Genomic DNA, 19,515 nt, shown 5'->3' with positions numbered 1-19,515 from the left:
CTGAGATCATAATAACTGCAGTGTGTTTTATTTTTTTTTTGTATTTTAATGGTTTATGATTTATGTGGATTAGAGCAATGTAGTAGCGTTTTTTCCAACAACAGCATATGAATTATTTATACTTTCTCACTCTCCAAGTATACAGATATTTCCGTTCCTACACTACAAATCATTACCATCAGCATTAAATGGGCAGCTAATGACAGTGGGGCATGGCCTGAGATACTGAAAATACATATAGTAACTGGACAGTACCTTTCTCTTCAAAATATTTATATAGAAAGGACAAAAGCATACGAATCAGTGTAATTACCATAAATTGAGAACTCAGCCTGTGCCCAGCACTGTGCTTATTACAGGGATCTTTTCATTTAATTTCACACATTTTGGTGAATTATTAGGTAATGTTACTATCCTGACTTCATAGTTGCATGCGCTAGAGCTCAAAACGTTTAGGTAACTTGCTCACAGAGTAAGAGATAGAGCTTTAATTTGAATTTTCAACTACTGCCATAGAGTATATTCTCCCTAACAGTGCTCGTTCTGACATCAGGTACAGACAATTAAAAGTTAGGACATTGCTACTCAATGTGTGATCGCATGTGATTCCTGTGCTGATGTGCAAAACATTTGTTACTGGTCCATGACAAAGCAAATAATGCAATCGAGAGTAAGCTTTGAGAAATGTTTAGAGCAAATTTGACAAGAGTAATTATATGTCTATTAAATCTAACAGTAAAAACTAATTGGTGCTTTATATTGCATTTTCGCCACTTTATTATTTGTTTTTATTGTATTTGACCAAAATATTGCTCCATGGCTGATTGGAAATTGAAAAACAAAAAACAAATCAGGGGTGCCTGGCTGGCTCAGTTGGTAGAGCATGCAGCTGTTGGTCTTGGGGTTGTCAGCTCAAGCCCCACATGGAGCCTAGAGCTTACTTAATAGAAAGGAAAGAAAGAAGGTAGAAAGAAGGGAAGGAGGGAGAGGGAGGAAAGAGTAACCTCTATTAACATTAAAAAGAACAAAACAAAACGAAGAACACCCTAGTCCTTCACTATGGATAACTGAGAGTCACTTTGCTAATCCAGAGGGTTAGTGGGATGGCAGTGGGTCGGAGGTGAAGTAGGAATTATGACAGTGTTATGACTGTGAATAGCTAACGATGATTGAGTACTTACTATATGCCCAAGACTGTGCTTCGTTTCTCTCTGTCTCCACATCTACATACACACACATACCATATAAACCACATGTATACCAGACAACGTGTATATATACATACATGTATAAGTATATACATGTGGTACCATATATATGTATATACACATATCTCTTTGTATAGAGTTATCATTTGATATCTTTACGACAACCCTAGAAGTTTGAAATAGATATCTACCATGTCCATTTTACCTGATTATATTCTGTATATTACTGCTAATCTTCCCCCAGAGCTATTCTTTGCTAAAAACCAAACCAATGAAGTTCCTTTCATTACCAGTGCTCTTTTGCGGATAGATGAGGATGGAGAATAATTGTGCTTCTCCACCACCCTCTCCACCAAAAAATAAAATAAAACCTGTCACTTTACTACTTGTCTTTTCTGCTTTTCAGAGGGTACTTAGTGGGAGGCTGGGAACAGCTGTGTCAGGGGCTTCTGGGAGAGCCTTTCTTCCCTCATCATGCTTAGTTTTTCTAGTAACTGCTGCCCACTCTTCCTGGAATGAGTAAACATGTTTTGCTGTGTGAGGAAAGAGTGCTGACTGAATTGAGTCCATCACTTGTGTACTTCCTGGAGTTTGGTGAATTCATTAAAAAAAAACAAGACAAGGAAACTGAGGTGAGGTGGTATGAATTTTCTAACAGGACCGGTTTGCTGAACATGCCTGTGTTGAAGGCAGAGTGAAGGGAAGTAACCGTCTTGATGAATCAGTCCTAAAAAAGTGCTATAGAGAAAGGGGACCATAAATCCTCTTCAAGGGATTTTTATCTTGAGTAGAACACACGCGGGCTTTTGAAAAAGTTTCCTGGTTACTGGATTGTGTCGTTAAATGTTCTTCTGTTTTTTCATAAATGTCTATTAGTGTGAGATAACATATATGGGACGCAGCTTTGGAAAGAATAGATAGTAGATTACCTCATTTGCTGAGTATATCTGAGGAGGGGGCAGAGTGAAGCTGCTCTTCAATATAGGAAGTGTCAGGAAGTACCAGAGAGATCAGAGATAACTTACATTGGCTTGGTTGTAGAGAAAGAATTGAATTGTATATAGGGATATAATGTGAAACACAAACATAAATGGGATATAGTTTGTGTTTTAGTTTTCTTCTGGCGATGCTTCCACATAGTATTAATCTCTTTATCCCCATTTAATGTGTTTAGATAGACATTGATTGAATTTCCATAACAATTATCTCTGTTTGTGTTACCATCTTAAATAATTATATGAATAATTACTATTAGGAGAAACCGCCTCTGGCATACCCTTTTCAAATGTGATTTTGTTTTCTCTACTGATTTTTTTTTTCTGCTTACAGTTGGGTTTTTTTTTTTCCTTATGTTATCTTGCTTATCTTTTTTTTTTTTTTTTTTTTTTTTTTAAGATTCTATTTATTCATCTGAACGAGAGAGCATGCGCGCCCTAGCGGGGGGAGGAGCAAAGGGAGAGGGACAAGCCAACTTCCGGATGAGCAGGAAGCTCAACACACGGGCTCCATCCCAGGACCCTGAGATCAGGACCTGAGCCCAAAGCAGAAGTTCAACCAACTAAACTACGCAGACGCCCCTTTAACTTATCTTTTTTATGTGAATTGAAGTAATAAGCATGTCCGCTCTCTGAAGAGCCATTCAGTGATTCCCTAAATGAGTATGTCACATAGATGAAAGTGCTGTCAATACTTCCCTAAGTCAACACGTGATGATTCCGTATTAATCAGTGGTGTTGTCTAGAATGGCACAAAGTAACAGTCGTGCTAAGAATTCTCATTGTCACCGTGCAGTGTTTATGGCAAAGATTTTGCCCCATTTCTAAAACACTCACCTTAAGCTAATGCTGCTATTCTCAACTAAAGCCAAGCCTGAATAAGTCAGGTTAAGAGAAGTTTTTGTTTGTTTGTTTGTTTGTTTGTTTTTAAAGCTCTACTTCATCTGTATTGGTATTTTAGACTTTCTACTATTGCCAAGTAATTGAATGACCTTCTTCTTCATATAAACTGAGAAGATCTAACTTCTGTTGGGGAACCTGTTTACACCCCTATGCTAGAAAGACACCTTCTCTTTATCTTGTTTCACTCCTTTAACACACATTGTCAGAGCTCGCTGGTTCTCAAGCTTATTCATATGTGATGAAGTTCCTGGAACATACGGTGCTTTTCACCACGATCATGTTGATGATGTTAACACTGAAATCATTGATTTTTAAATTTATGTATAAAATTAAATACTGGCTTATATTAGATTCCAGAATATACAGACAGTAGTAGACACCAATATTTTAAGAAGAAAAAACATGGGATAAAGTTTATGAGAGACATTTTTCCTCGTTAAGTTAACTTTTTTTTTTTTTCTGACCAAAACAGAGAGAGAGATGGTTCTAGGTGGAATGAAATATTTGCTCCATCTCACAAAATTTCAGTCCTTGGTGGGAGCTTAATTGAGACACATAATTACTCCTTTATGTGTATCAAAATTACCAAGATGAATGACCCAGCCTCTGCCCTCAAAGAGCCCATGCTCCTGTAGGAAAAGCTCACACATGGCAAAACTATAAAACAATATGAAATTGGAGATCAAGGTCAAGTGTTGCTAGGTGCTTTCCCATAGGCTGGTCTGGCCGAGACTGCCAGGAGAAAGAACCTCTGTGTGGTGCTATTGATTCCACAAAAGAAAGTCTTTAGGATGTCAGAGTCCAGTAATGTAACAGGCTTGTGCACAAATTACAACTCATGTGCGAGGTGCACAATACTGGGTCAACACCGAGAGGGCAGTACTTACTTCTGCCCAAATGGGTAGAAGGTAGAGGGCATGGTAAGTGAGATGAGCATGAAAGGGTAGTATTTCAACAAGCTTTTTGTGATTTTTCCTCCCACTTTGTGTTTAACGAGAACACACCATGTCTTTCCGACTCGTGGATCTATCACCTTTACACACCAATCACAATCCCCCAAGTTCCCAACTTAGTGTGGCCTGAACCAGAGCTTTTCAGGCCTTACTGGTTACAAGGATCATCAGGGAATTTTGTTAAAATGTAAAGTCAAATCTAGTAAATCTGAGATGGGGCTTGAGATCCTCATTTCTAACAACCTTCCGTGGGGAGGAGGGGTGTGTTGCTGCTGATCTGGGGACCACACTGAGAATGGCAAAGGCCTGGTTTTTAGCTCTGCATACGAGAACCTTGGCAATTACCAAGCCCACCCGTCACCCTTGCAGTTATATTTAAAAACCCACTGTAAAATTTTGAAGAAAAATCTTCATGTAAACACGAAGACAAGTTGTCTAGGAGTAATAAGAACAAGTATTGTGGTTCTGATTACAGATGAGTGAGTGCTGTTCCCTTGGCACACTGCTAAGCTTAGTGATCATAGTAGCAATAAATATGCTTCCCCTTCCTTACACCTACTGAGTGAAGTGTATACCATTCCCCCATTTTACAAACATTGGCAGAAGTTAAATAAAATATACTCACTGCCACCTGGCCAGGACAAGGCAGACCCCTGGGTTTCTAGTCTGGATCTCGCCTCCTCCAAGCCACTGCACTCTAGAAAGCATAGTCAAAAGAAGAAAATGGAAAGTTGATAGGAGAGCAGAATCATCGGAGTAGAAATTGTGATGTTCTGTAGAATAAAAATGGCTGAAGCCCAGAAACTAGCATCAACATTGTACGAGAGCCCTTACCAAATCGTCCTGTCAAATAACACTTTCAAATGTGTCCCATAGATGCATAGGAGCGAGAAGAAGAAGAGGGACGGACCCCGATCTGGTTCTGTTCTTTAAAGGTTAAGGAGGACACAGCAGTGATTATATTTAATCTTATATATATTTATATACTTATAAATACATATGAAAATATTGTTATCATGGAGAGAGAATTGCAGACTCAACATAATGTGATATTTTAGCAAGTTTTATATATATCACCTAAGAAAAGAAACACAGGGACATATTTACTGATGGAGCCAGACCTAACCCCCCGAAGTATTGACCAGAATCACATCCTGAGGTGTATTCACTCTGAGTATACAGAGATGACTTCTTGAATTCCTCATAGTTTTAATGTAATCATAAAATGGTATTTTTGAAAACAGCACACACACACGCACAAGTCCCTTAAACACCCCCAAAGAGCAAAAACTAGTTTGGATACAAATCTTCTCAGATCAACATGTCATGAGATGGGAAATGACATTGAAAGCTCGCTCCGTCACATAGATAAATGCTGGCTTAGGTGAAGCAAAGTAGTTATCAGAAATTTTAAATCGAGGAGTAAGTTGTTTTCCTTCATAGGGAAAACACATCACAACCGGGAATAAAAATCTGTACATAGTGAATTGCTTCCTTGTCCACCCTAGTGCTAAAGAAGGCCTCAAAAATTTGGCTTATTTAGCAAATACCTTTTTGGGGCTAAACATTAAATCAACAACTATATGGCAAAACTGAATGCTTTCACTAAACATGAGAAGATGCTACAATTATAATGAAGTTTGATTGTTGGATAAGGAGTTGATTGTGGGTATCATGAGTCACTTGAGACTCAGTTCATTTACATGTGATAAAAATTACAGTGTTAGGGATGAAATGAAAAACCAAACTATTAGTCTTCTTTCTTCACTGAGTAAGCCTTTGTGTGGAGTCCTGAGATGGGAAGATTCTACCCAACGGATACAAAAACTCGACAACCCTGGGAGAAATGATCTCTCAGCAAGAAGATAGGGATGGAAATCTTCAACATCTGTAGCCTCAAAACATTGTACCACACCAGCTTTCTGGGAACATGAAGAACAGTTCTCTCCGGTGTTTTCCTGAGAGGGCTGCCACTTACTGAGTACTTACTCCATGTATAAAAAATTGTTCCAAGCAATTTACATATTCAATCCATTTGACCCTTACCATAATAATGATGGACTGAGGTGTTCTATTGTTATCAATCCCAAAGGGACACTTTGGGAAAGGATAAAGAGCACTGTTCAAACTTGACAGTATGTCCTAGAGCTACAAGATTTGTATGTAAAAATTTGAAGTCTCTGCCTTGGGAAAGTAGATTTTTTTTTTTTAAAGATTTTATTTATTTATTTGACAGAGAGATCACAAGTAGGCAGACAGAGAGAGAGAAGGAAGCAGGCTTCCCGCTGAGCAGAGAGCCTGATGCGGGGCTCGATCCCAGGATCCTGGGATCATGACCTGAGCCGAAGGCAGAGGATTAACCCACTGAGCCACCCAGGTGCCCCTAGATTTTTTTTTTTTTAGTAATCTGAGGAATCTGCCATATTCACTGTCACAATACTCCACATTTATTATGCATCTACTGTTGGCAGAAATTACTGCTAGATTCAAGGAAAGCCAATAGATATGAGATACATTTGTTTCTTTCTCTGCTTCTTCTTAAGAGTTTTACAGTTCTATTGGGAAACAAAATGTAAACAAAAAGAGATGAAGAATCATACTAGTCAATGCTCAAGAATTGGCAATATGATCGATAAAAGTGCAGAAACTGATAAAAACCGGGGTTCTCCTCGCCCTCCCAATTGTATTTTGAAGAGAGTGGTTAGCTCGGGTAGCCCATTTCCAGAACAGTATTCTCAGAACTAAGATATTTTCTCATTCTCAGGTGCCCGAGTGGTTCATTCGGTTACGTGTCTTGACCCCGTGATCTCAGCTCAGGTTTTGTTCTCAAGACCGTGAGTTCAAGCCCCATGTTGGGCGCCATGCTGGACATGGAGCTTCCTTAAAAAAAAAAAAAAAAAAAAAAAAAAGATATTTTCTCAGTCTAACCACCCATGTAAAATGGAGGCCTCTGTACATCAGCCTCTTTCAAAGCGTTGCCAGGACTCCATTTGAATGCTCAAGAATACTTGGCTTAACACCAACCCCAGAGGTAAGTGAAGGTCTCATCTAAGTATCAGACAGACTTTCCATATATGGAAGGAAGAGTCTTCATTGCTTCTATTCGTCAATCCATCTTCTAACATTTGGGATCTTACAGAGCAGATCTATATTCTCTCCTATGTGACATCATTTCAAATATTAGAAAAGTATGATTTGGATTGTCTGTTTTTTCTTCATTAGAGCAAACACCTTTGTTCTAAAAGTAGTATTCTTATGAGATAATTTTGAGGTTTTTTTTTTTAATTCCTCTCCTAATCTTCTGAACATATTTCAATTTCTTTCTTAACTTGTGGTGACCAGAATTAACCAACCATTTAACCAGCCAAGAGAAGACCCATCACCAGCTTTAGAAAACATGCTTCTATTAATGTGTTCTAAGTTTTCATTAACTATTTTGTTTACACTGTACTATTGATTGATACTGAATTTATTGTCCAGTAAATCGCCTAGAATTTTTCATATGCTCCTTGTATGCCATGTTTCTCCCATCTTACAAAGTTTTTCTTTTATCCAAGCTCATATCCCTATATTTATCTTTTAAAATTTCATCTCGTTTTTTTGTTCATTGCTCAAACTGTAAAGATATTTTTCCAGTTGAGATATAAATGACGTATAACATTGTGTAAGTGTAAAGTACAAGTGTTGGTTTGATACATTTATATATTGCAATATGATTGTAGCATTACCTACATTACCTAACACCTCCATCATGTCACATAATTATCATTTCTTCTGTGCGGTGAGAATATTTAAGGTCTAGTCTCTTAGCACCTTTGAAGTATATAATATGGTATTGTTAACTATAAGCACAATGCTATGATCTCTAGAACTTCCTCATGTTCTAACTGCAAGTTTGTACCCTTTGACCAGTATCTCCCCAGTTCCTCCACCACCAGCTCCTGAACCACTGTTTGTACAAGTTCTGCGTTTTTAGATTCCACATAAAAGTGGCAGCAAACAATATTTGTTTTTCTCTGTCTGCCTTATCTCACTTAGGATGTTGCTCTCAAGGTCCATCCATGTTGTTACAAGTGGCAAGATTTCCTTCTTTCTCATGGCTGGATAATATTTCATTTTATATACATATATACATATATGTGTGGAATATATATGAATGGAATATCATTATATTCTTTTTTACACACACACACACACACACACACACACACCCTACATCTTTATCCATCAATCCACTGACAAACACTTGGTTTGGTTTCTGTATCTTGGGTAGCATGAATAATGCAATTGCAGTTAACATGGAAGTTCAAGTATCTTTTCTATATCCTGTTTTTATGTTATTTGGACATATACCCAGAAGTGTGATTGCTGGATCAGATGGCAATTCTATTTTTAATTTTTTGAAGAACATCCGTACTTCAAAAACTTCCATAGTGCCTAAATCAATTTATATTCCCACCAAGAGTGCATGACTATTCCCTTTTCTCTGCATGCTCAATAATACTTGTTATTTCTTGACTTTTTGTTAATAGAGCATCTGACAGGTGTGAGGTGTTATCTCCTTGTGGTTTAGATTTGCATTTCCCTGATAATTAGTGATGTTAATAAGTATCTTTCCATGTACCTGCTGGCCATTTGAGTGTCTTCTTTGGGAAAATGCCTATTCAGTGCCTCTGTCTGTTTTGTTTTATTTTGTTTTGTTTTGTTTTACTGGATTTTGTTGTTGTTGTTGTTGTTGTTGAGACACGTGAGATCTTTATATATTTTGCAAAATAAGCCCTTTACCAGACACATGGTTGCAAATATTTTCTCCCATTCTGCAGGTTGCCTTTTCATTTTGGTGATGATTTCTGTAGCTATGCAGAAGTTTTTATAGTTGGATGTAGTCCCACTTGTTGATTTTTACTCTTGTTGTGCAAAGATGGTTTTGATGATTGTATGTGACCCTTGAAAAGGGAAAAAAGCAACATGGAGTGAAACAGTAATCAGGTGGAAATGAGATCAAACATCCTCCTTACTTCTTGGGAAGATACAAATAATGCCCCAAAACAACAAATAAGCCCTCCCTCATCACTACCTCAAATTTATGGTTTTACCTTGCTAATAAATTTACCGAAGCTTTGAGGGGGGGAAATGATGATCCTCAAGGATTAATTTTATTCATAAGAGCTTTCCCAACACCTCACTAGAGGAACTAAATGACATGTTTTCCAAGGTGGCCAGTGTGAGAAGAGCAGTCCGGTATGCCACTATACATGCTCCCAGCTCTGCTGTGTCCCTGGGTCGTGGGCCCTTCCAAGGCCACAGAGCTCAGAGTCTGAAGTCCTAATTTCATGCACAGGTATGTACTTCTCTGCACGGGAGAAACCAATTTCCCCTGCCTCATTCCGCTCTACCCTGAGAAATTAAATAGTTTCTTGACAGTCTGTCTCCCTAAGGAGTTTGACTGGAGGAAAGAAAAAGCTGGCCTCCACCTACTCAAAACTGTTTGAGTTTGAGTCCTTGGTTATGCACCCTTTTGCAAAACTTTTTTTTTTCCTTTTTTCCTTTATGACATTAACAAAATCTGTTTCTCTGAAAACTAGAATCACTTACCTCTAGAAAAGAAAACTAGAAGAGTTATGCAGATTTTCCTTCCTGTATTTACAGATAAACCCCAGTGAATTATCATGAGCCCCACTGCTTAGAGGGACACACAAGAAGTAGATGCAAGTAAGGATTCCAGTATGTGAATAGCCACTATTCCCCATGCCTGTTCGCTCAGAGGAAGGGCGGTCACTAAGTAGCTCTCTGGATAGCTTTTCCTCCCCTCTGTGTGTGTAATTCTCTGGACAGTGCAACTATGTAGCAAAATATAACAACAGACTGTTTTTCTTAAATATAGTTGTATGTCAGGCAGCCCAGGAGAAGTGTAGACTCCAAACACATTTGATATAATACCTTCTTTCTCATGGCTTGTATGCCATAAATATAAATACTGAACTGCTGGTATTCAGGGACACACAGAGATCAGTCAGAAAAACAGAGGCAACCTGCTCCAAATGGTATGGGTACTTACACAAGAGAAATCAGTGAGTAGTAGTTTTTGGTTTTGTTTTGTTTTGTTTTTAATTGACAGAAGGAAAATGTTTATGGCACAGCATACACAGTTACCTCAGAAAAAACATAAGGTTTTGCCTGTGATTTTTTTTTTCTAATGAGCCAAAGGATTTAAAAAACAGTGAAAAGTCCTGCAAATCTCATACAGTATTTGAACTCCTTTTCAATGGTTTTAAACCACAACATTGCATGCAGCATGGCATTTCTCTATGCATTTTCCAAAATCGGATAGTTAGCAGTGAGAAAATGAAGGTCTTCAATTCTCAAGAAGGTGATTGAATCATTCTGCAAATTTCCAGGATAAGATATAGATAAGGACCTCTGTCTGGTATAAAGTTTTTTGTATTTACGTATGTGTATTTACATATATGTGGGGGGTCGCTAAAGAAAAAATATAGATAAGTACAAAAGATAATCAAATAAATGCTCCTTTGTGCAATACTCCAATTAAAAAATATTAATATTTTATTATTGTTGCAAGTCTTTGTAAAAGAAATGATTAGATAAAGTTAAAAATCCCTTCTTTTCCAGTCACATTCCCATCATTATCCCCCAGAAGCATCCAAGGTCATGGATCAAGTTCATGTTTTTATCACTTTACTATACATATTATCTGGAAATTAATAAGAGATACTGTTTTGCATACTTATGAAGATTATGTTAATGATATAAGTTATATTTAATATTTTATAGCTATTTTTCCACTCAATGTTATTTTACGATCTCCTCTTTGAATCCTATATATGTTATTCATTTTTTTTTTAATTTTATTTTTTATAAACATATATTTTTTTTCCCCAGGGGTACAGGTCTGTGAATCGCCAGGTTTACACACTTCCCCACACTCATCATAGCACATACCCTCCCCAATGTCCATAATAACCCCATCCCCCCAACCCCCCTCCCCCCAGCAACCCTCAGTTTGTTTTGTGAGATTAAGAGTCACTTATGGTTTATCTCCCTCCCAATCCCATCTTGCTTCATTTACTCTTCTCCTACCCCCTTAACCCCCCAATGTTATTCATTTTAAGTGTTGTTTGTGTATCTCATCATATAATGAGATCCCCATTTTTATTCATTCCTGAAAAGAGGAAAATATGGATTGTTTTTCAGTTAAGTTATTAAAAATACTGTCATTAATGTCTCCTCATACATTAGTGTATGCATATGTGAAAGTTTCTCCAATGTATAAAAGAGTGAAATTTGTTAGCTACATTGTTATGTAGCCAATAGTATTCTTCAAAATGATGGTTGAGGGCTTTTTGTTTACCCACATCCTCTCTCAAAATTGGTGCCCTGTGACTTTTTAACTGGGGGAAATTGGTTATGGAATAGTTGTTTTATTCAAATTTTTCTGAGTACAAGTTTTGAGCATTTATTAATCTAACTTGGGGCATTTATATTTTCTCTTCTATAAACTGCCAGCCCATCTCCTTTGCCCACTTGTCTATTAGGTAATTTGCATTTTTCAGTTGTGATATGTTACTTCTGTCTTACAGATAATAATCCTTTGTGTCTTCTAGTCTGGTTTTCATTTTTCACTTTATTTTATTATTATTTAATAATATTTTCCTTCTTGACTTACTCTCATAAGAAATCCTTTTCCTTCCCTGAAACTGTAAAAGCATTTTTCTATATTTTCTTGCCAGAGTTTTAGAATTGTTTGTAACATCGACCCCTAATTTGTCTGAAGTTTATTTGTTTTTGTGTTACCGCTTAGAGGTGTAATTTTTTTCATGTATAAATCTAATTGTATCAACACCATGTGTTGAATTTTTTTCCTAAGTGATAATGAGGTGTCCTCTAACTTAAGCCATGATTGCATATATGCCTGAGTCTGTGTCTCAGTGCAATACAAATTCCTTCTACTGATCTATTTATGTATTCCCATGCCAATGACATACTGTCATAATTATTATTGTTTCATATTATTGATAAGATATCCCCACTTGTTCTTGTTTCCAGAAGTATCTTGTTTTATTTCTGTCCTTTTAATCCTCCACATAAACTTTAGAATCCCTTTATAGGTTTCCATGAATGATTCCATTAGAATTTTTATTGCAGTCATATTGAATTTATAGAATAATTTGGGACAATTAACATTTTGAAGATCTCCCATGTTCCCGCTTGAGAAAATGACCTATCTCTACCCGGGTTTATTTTGTGTTTTTGACAAAGTTTTATAATATTTTCCAAAAGTTGGAATGTTTTTAAGATAGTCTCCTAAAAATTTTTTCTTGAGAATTTTTCATTTGACTACTAGAGCTTATTCAGTTTCTTTTTTTTTTACCTTCATTTATCTCCCATCCCAATTAAACTGTGCTCCCTTCAGCAGAGGCAATGTATCTTTCTTTTAATTTTTTCATACCTTCTGTTTTCTCTTTTCTTTCAGCCAGTTGGGTCCGAAAGTAGCTGAAATGCGAAAAAGACAGCAGACACAAAATGAAGGAACACCTGCTGTGTCTCAAGGGCCCGGAAACCAGAGACCCAACAACACGTGTTGCTTCTGCTGGTGCTGTTGCTGTAGCTGCTCCTGGTATGTGGCTCTCTGGGTAGGACCCCACCCCTGCACTAGCGGGGAGACTAACTAGAATGAATTTGCAGCTTTGTTCTTGGGATCCTGGAAACTTCTCAGTCTGTCTCCCTTTCCTCCCTTACAAGTAGGAATTATTGGAAACCGTCCCTGGAAATAGAATATTTCCCCAGAATCTACATTTAAATTGAGATTAAGGCAAACAGTGAAAACTTATTTTTTAATCCTGTTTTTCTCCATCCACATTTCTTAAAGAGGTGGGTAAAAATAAGATTATGGTTAGAGACTTGTTTAACCCTAAACAAAATTCTCCAATGTTCCAGAAGGTACAAGAACATTAAGATAACATCTATTAGTCCTGTACATCATCATCGATGTTGTGTTTTAGCCATGTGCTGTTTCTCGGAATGCTGATCATTCTGTCACAGAGTCACAAACGGTGAATCAGAGTGGCATGCTCAGCCACGGACGCTTGATAGAGGACAGAGAAAGAAGTGCCACAAACCGTGTCCACAGGTCTGAAAGGCCAGGGGCTTTGACCGGTATGAAGGCCAAGTCAGTCAACTAAAATCTCCAGATTTTAAGAGCCAGAGAACCTGCTTTCCTTTGTGATTTTATCCCTGACAGGTTCTGTGACATCGTCCAGAGTTTTAAACTCTGCTTTTTGGCAAAATGATGAAGTTAGACAAGCTGACTCCTGTCTAGTACTAAATGTCCATGATTCAGGCGCCTCAGAAAACCTGCTCCAGTTCCAAATTCCCCAACTGCCTTCCAATAAGAAAATCAGCAAGACCAAGAGTCCTAAGATGAGATCTCCCAGGGGGATGCTAGACTTAATGGAACTTTCCATAAAACCATAAGTTTTGGAGTCCTTGAAGATCCAGTTCACAAGTAGATCTCCTGGACAAGTCCTGGTCTTCTGGATCTCCCTGACTTAGGTCAAAGCTTTGAAGAAAAGCCCAAATGCCTGAATCGTCTTCTTGTATATGATCTTTACACTCTTCCTGAGGTTATTGGTATGAGATGGTAGCATAATATTCTATCATTGTGGCCAATATAGAGGAGACTTGTTATGCTCTAGTGGTAACCTTGGTCTTGAACAAGCTCTGTTCCTTCTAGGAAACTTCATTTCCAGAAAACCATCAGACATTTTAGTAATTTGGAAGGTTTAGTTTTTATATATATCAAAATTGCCTCTCAGATGATGATTTTTTTGTTAAGGAAAGTCATAAGGGACTCTTTTTCTTTCCTTTGTAAGCCTTAACTATTTCAAATGGGGGAAATATGTCAATAAAATTGTATATATTTTTTTCACTTATCTCTGCTTAAGAGATCATCTACCTCTGGTCTGAATCCATGGAGTGAAGTGTAGCAACTTAATATGGTGGGTTGGAAGTCAGACTGCCTGAGCTCAAGTCTTGTCTTCATCATCACTGTCTGACTTTCAACAAGTTACTTAATGTCCTCAAATTCCTCATATGTCAAAATACAGTAATAAGAATTCCTACTTCATAAGGTTGTTGTAAATAATAAATGAAATAAAACACATACAAGCTGAAAACAGTGTCTGACACATAGTATGCATTTAAGAATTAGGTCACTGGGGGACACCTGGGTGGCACGGTCGGTTAAGTGTCCTACTCTTGATTTCAGCTCAGGTCGTGATCTCAGGGTCATGAGACTGAGCCCTGCATCAGGCTCTGCGCTCAGCATAGAGTCCACTTGGACTCTATCCCTGTCTCTCTGCACCCCCACCCTGCACCCCTTCCTTCCCATGCTCGCTCTCGCTCTCTCTCTCTTGCTCTCTCTTGCATTAGCTCACTGGGTTATAGAACACTTCATATTGGAAAAAATATAATCTCCTTAAAGAGGAGCTGGCTTGAAATTATATATATATATGTGTATATATATATATATATGTGTGTGTGTGTGTGTGTGTGTGTGTGTGTGTGTGTGTTTTGAAAGATCTGCTTAGGGATATAATATAAAAACTAATCTTAGGAAAGCTATTTTATTTTAGATTTTTTTGTAAGACATCGCAAATATATTGTTACACAGTGTTGAAGATTATATTTCTATTTCTCATTTGCATTATGCCATGTTCCAGAAATCAGTATATGATTTTATTTACCTGCCAAAATTTATTTCTGAATTGCTTCAGGATTATAACACCAGAACAGATAAGAGTATTGAAGTTTTGTTGCACTACATTCATTTGCTGTCAAACAGCTATTTGGTGAATTTTGTTGTTGTTGTTGCTTTTTCCTCTCCTACATATATTTAGTGAGATCTGCTTTTATAAAGTGTACACTGAATAACAAAACATTCAACATGAGCTCATGAGCATCAACCAGTCACGGAACACAGACTATGGATGAAACACAAATGCAGCTTTTGGAAGCTGCATTAACTCTCTATACCTCTAAAGTGACACCAGTTTGAGCTCAAACATTTGGTGCATTGGATGAGGGCTCTGCTAGATTCAAGTGTCATTGTCAAGAACTGTGTTTATTAGCAATGATTCATGGATGCCTGAGTCTAAGCCATAAAACACACAGTCTATAAACTTATAAGTCTTCCATAAATGATAAATCATAGGTAATTTCAAATATTAACAACTTGAAAAAAATGAAAGTTCAGTTGCCTTAAGTATGAATTCTAATTGTGATATCTCATTGCAAATGAGAATCTCAATACATGCACTTTGAAAATATCATTGTTTTTATATTTTGAGTTTAAGAAAAATATTTTAAAGCCTTATGAGAGTGGAAAAACAAAAGAAATAAATGTTCTTCAAATTTTCCAGACTGGGTCAGAGGAGCAGAACGGAAAGAAACACTAAAAAATGTTAATTTGGGGACCAAAATAAAACTAGAAATCAAAATATGAAGTCACTGTCACTTGTGAAAATGAACAGTTGTCACGTAGCTGATTTCTCCTCCTTTTAAGGAAATAGAATGCTGAGAAAGTAAATTTCTATATCTAATAATAAATACAAGTGCCTCACCCTCGCCTCGCATGTTATAGGTTTTTTCAGCAACATAGTATTTCCCTCAAATTTACATTTCACTTTCATATTTCAGCATCAGCTCTTCTCCCATACATATTTAAACTTATTCCTGTCTTAATAAAATTACCACTGTGCTTTTTTCGGAGGGGGGGGATACAGAGATTATAAAACTGCTAAATATTTCCACGGTTTCCTTCCAACATCTTTATCCATAATGACTTGTTAAGCCCATCTGTTCTCTGTCCCTTTCAAGGAACCACTTCTGTCCCCAAATCAGTCTCTTTCCTTTCTCTCCCTACAGTCTTCCATTTCAACAGGAGAAAACAAGGGAATGTGGTTTAGAGCATGTGAGCTGTGTAACAGAAATGAATCACAGAGGTCTGAGTTTGGGCCATAAAACGAACCATGTATAAATCTGCAAGTCCTTCTGTACATGGGACTAAGCTGTTCCTGATCAGGAGGACAGAGAATTTTGTCAAGACAACTTGTCTATAGGTTCAGCGTTGCCACTATGAAAATGTAATATCCCTTTGAATTCAAGATTCAAACAGAGGTAGTTAACTCACTTCTCTTTTCTTGATGAGAATGAAATTCTTGAACTATGTGGGCTCTCCACCAAACTCCATCTCCAAGATAGTAGGGGGCAGTGAGGCCATTCATACATGCTCACTTGAAATGACACAGGGGATGGGCCATTGCAAAGTAGAAACTGCTGTGGGCTCCCGACAGCAAGGTGCCTCAAGAAGGAGATGGAAAGGTAGAGATTTCAAGATTTATGTCAAGCTTAGAGCTAGTTCCCAAATTGTCCCCCAAACCCTCTTCTAATACAGAGTTTATGTTAAAATAACCCAGATTGTTTTCTTTCTCAAAGAAGTCTCTAGATGCTAATCCATCCCTGTTTTAATTCCTTGTTGCTCCTGGTAGTGTCCTATCAAGCAAGACAGAGTTCCATGTTCAACCATAAAAAATTAGAACTCAAGAGACTTCAGTTCTCATCTCTCCAAAATGTTCCTATTGACAGGACAGATCTGACTAAGTAAAGGTTCAGCACTTCATAAACATGCTTTCAGCTGCCCCCTCCCTCCATTCTTAACAAGTACCCCAGTTTTGGTAATGCAAAACAGTGCAAAAATCATGTCCTGTTTTATCCTCTGATGCTGTCACACTTTAGCTATCTGCCAGTGAAAATACTATGATGCATGCTTTAAACGCCAGAGGTTATTTTTCAAAAGGGAAAACAAAAGCCATGTCTGCTCCATGGTGAAGAAACCAGCCCCTGGAAATAAATCTGCTACCACACGCAAGGTGAATCATTATTTTTTTTAAAGATTTTATTTATTTATTTGACAGAAAGACACAGCGAGAGAGGGAACAGAAGCAGGGGGAGTGGGAGAGGAAGAAGCAGGCTTCCTGCAAGGAGCCTGATGCAGAATTTGAACCCAGGACCCTGGGATCATGACCTGAGCCAAAGGCAGATGCTTAATGATTGGGCCACCCAGGCGCCCCAAGGAGGCACTGGTGATAAACACTTTATCTGTCACGCTCAGAGGCTTGACCATCTCACACGAGAGAGGGTAAGTTACATGCCTAGGACTTCCGAAGTCCTTGTAAACAGATCCTCATAGGTATCTCTCACAAACAAGTCTGTGGTTTCGAAGCTCACCTCAACATGGCATAGGTGAATTTCCTCAATAGTTTCTATGACTTACGTAAACCTAAAACTCAGACAATCAAAATTCATCTACTAAAACGAACCCTTGTTTCCCAGGTCATAGCCACAAGATTAGAAAGTGGACATGAGGACCATGGACCTTCTGTAAAGCCACACGTTTGTTAATTCTCTCATTTACAGTTTACTGAATGCCCCCTATTGCCTGGTACAGTTGTACTTCGTCAGCTTTCACCAGATTCCCCCTGCCTCTGCATTGACTGAATAAATTCTCAATAAGCAGTTGAATCCAGAGAGGACACCCTCTAGAAAGCTTGGTATTTACACTGATCTCTGCCAAGTCCGTGTTATGTCTGACCAGAGGGCTATCTACTGGAAACTGCCAGAATTAGAATGCCTTGATCCTTTTCCATTGAAGGCATGCCATTGGCACTCTTTTTGACTCTGTTTACTTTAAGGTTTTTTGAGTATCCCATGGTGGGTATTTAGATCATCAATGGAAAGATGGAAGTCTACAGAACAAAATAATAAATGAAAATGTTATGCTCAGACTCATTTAGAAGAATAGAAAGAAAGTGCCAGAGAAGGGCTGGAGAAAGAAAGTTAAAATTAATTTGAGTCAGAAGGAGACAAGGGGCAGTTTAGACGGAAAGGCAGCTCACAGCTAGCTGATTCGGTAAGGAACCAAGGAAGTGTCCTGCTGGGTGCTGGGAGACCTGTGGCATGATTCCCCTGAGGTGGGGGGTAAGAAGGAGGGTCTGGGTGTGAGGAGGCTGGTAAGGAATCCCAAAGCTGTAAGAGAATACAGAGAGGCAGAGAAGGGGAAAATTAGATGACATTAGCCTCACAGAATGTGGAAGAGGAATGCCAGCCCCGACCTTGCCCTGCCTGAGAGACCCCGTCAGAGAGCTGGGTGCCAGGTAGGGCCAGAGCGGGAATGTGGGCTACAGAAGGCTGAGAACACAGGAAGTGTGTTTGCCATGGAAAGGGAGTTCCAAAGAAACAAGGAGTATCCTCAGAGTGGGAGCCTCACTCTGGCAAAGAAGCCCAGGCTGATACTCGGAGGAAAGGTACTGTAGGTGTAAGGGTTGGGAGTGTGTTCTGGGACAGAGCTCTGGATGGGCCAGGGTGTGGCAGACGGCTAAGACGACCTTGGCATTGAGCTAGTCTGTTTATGTGCACTGCCATGCCTCCCGCTCCCCTGCATAAAGCTGAAACAGAGGGGCCAGTTTGACACCCCAGTTCACTCTACCGGTTTTCATATTAATGATTCTCTTTCTGTTTAACATGTATTTTCTTAAAGGGTTAATACCTTTAAAATTTATTACATGGATTTTATCGTTGAATAAACGATAAACTGAACATTTCTGTAAACATATACTAAAGTTTTATCCTTGAAAATAGCCAAAAATCAGTTGGCGTATAGCATATTATTTGGCACATAGTAGGTGCTTAATCAATACTATGGTGTTAAATGGATGACTGAATTTGGATTTTCTATTTGAGTCCACTTTATAAAATACAAAAATTCATGTCACAAAAATTATTTTTAAAAAATAACAGGCATATTCTCTCAGGCCTTTGTATAATGATGTCGCAGGTGATGCTAGTAGATTTCTTCTTATGCGCCATCTTCCTTCATTGTCCCGTGTGTGTGTGTGTGTGTGTGTGTGTGTGTGTGTGTGTGTGTGTTGGCAGGAACAGTAGTATACTGGTAGCACTAGCAGTGCTTAGTAGTAGAGAGGGGCAAGTGTTCTGGGAGAGAACTGGGATATAAATCCAGTGTTACTGGGATATAAGAAGGACCGCATAGAAGGCTGGGATATAAGAATCTAGTGTTACTGGGATATAAGAAGGACCGCATAGAAGGCTGAAAAGATAGGCAGTGACAGGCAATAAAATGCCTTTAGTGCCCTATTGAGTCAGGGCTTCACACTGCTTTGGATATAAGAAGGGTTTGAAGATTATTATATAAGGAGGAGACAGAGCCCATTGTATGTTTAAGTCTACCCTTGTGGAAGCATTGGAAAGTATGTGAGAGGACAAGGCAAAAAACAAGGAGAATATTAGGAGATTCTGTAACAGCCTTGATGAGAGATGTCAGGGGCTCCAAATAAAGCAATGGTGAGAGGAGACATTACTGAT

The 19,515-nt window shown here is 38.3% G+C and overlaps 1 protein-coding gene across 2 annotated transcripts in view; it reads left to right on the top strand.

The window, feature by feature from the left end:
- RGS17 (regulator of G protein signaling 17) overlaps positions 1–19,515 on the top strand; it is an 86,967-nt gene that overhangs the window by 44,107 nt on the left and 23,345 nt on the right. The window contains exons 1-2 of one of the 2 annotated variants that reach the window (XM_032836387.1): positions 10,081–10,130; positions 12,551–12,694. In XM_032836387.1, the coding sequence (XP_032692278.1) occupies positions 12,576–12,694 (119 nt within the window). In that variant the 5' untranslated portion in view covers positions 10,081–10,130; positions 12,551–12,575. Of the gene's footprint in view, positions 1–10,080; positions 10,131–12,550; positions 12,695–19,515 lie in introns of those variants that run through there. The other variant, XM_032836386.1, reaches the window with a different exon arrangement.

This window comes from Lontra canadensis, unplaced genomic scaffold (genome assembly GCF_010015895.1).
Source record: "Lontra canadensis isolate GAN:19392208 unplaced genomic scaffold, GSC_riverotter_1.0 scaffold92, whole genome shotgun sequence".
Taxonomy (NCBI): Eukaryota; Metazoa; Chordata; class Mammalia; order Carnivora; family Mustelidae; genus Lontra; species Lontra canadensis.
This window is presented reverse-complemented; position numbering and strand designations above follow the sequence as displayed.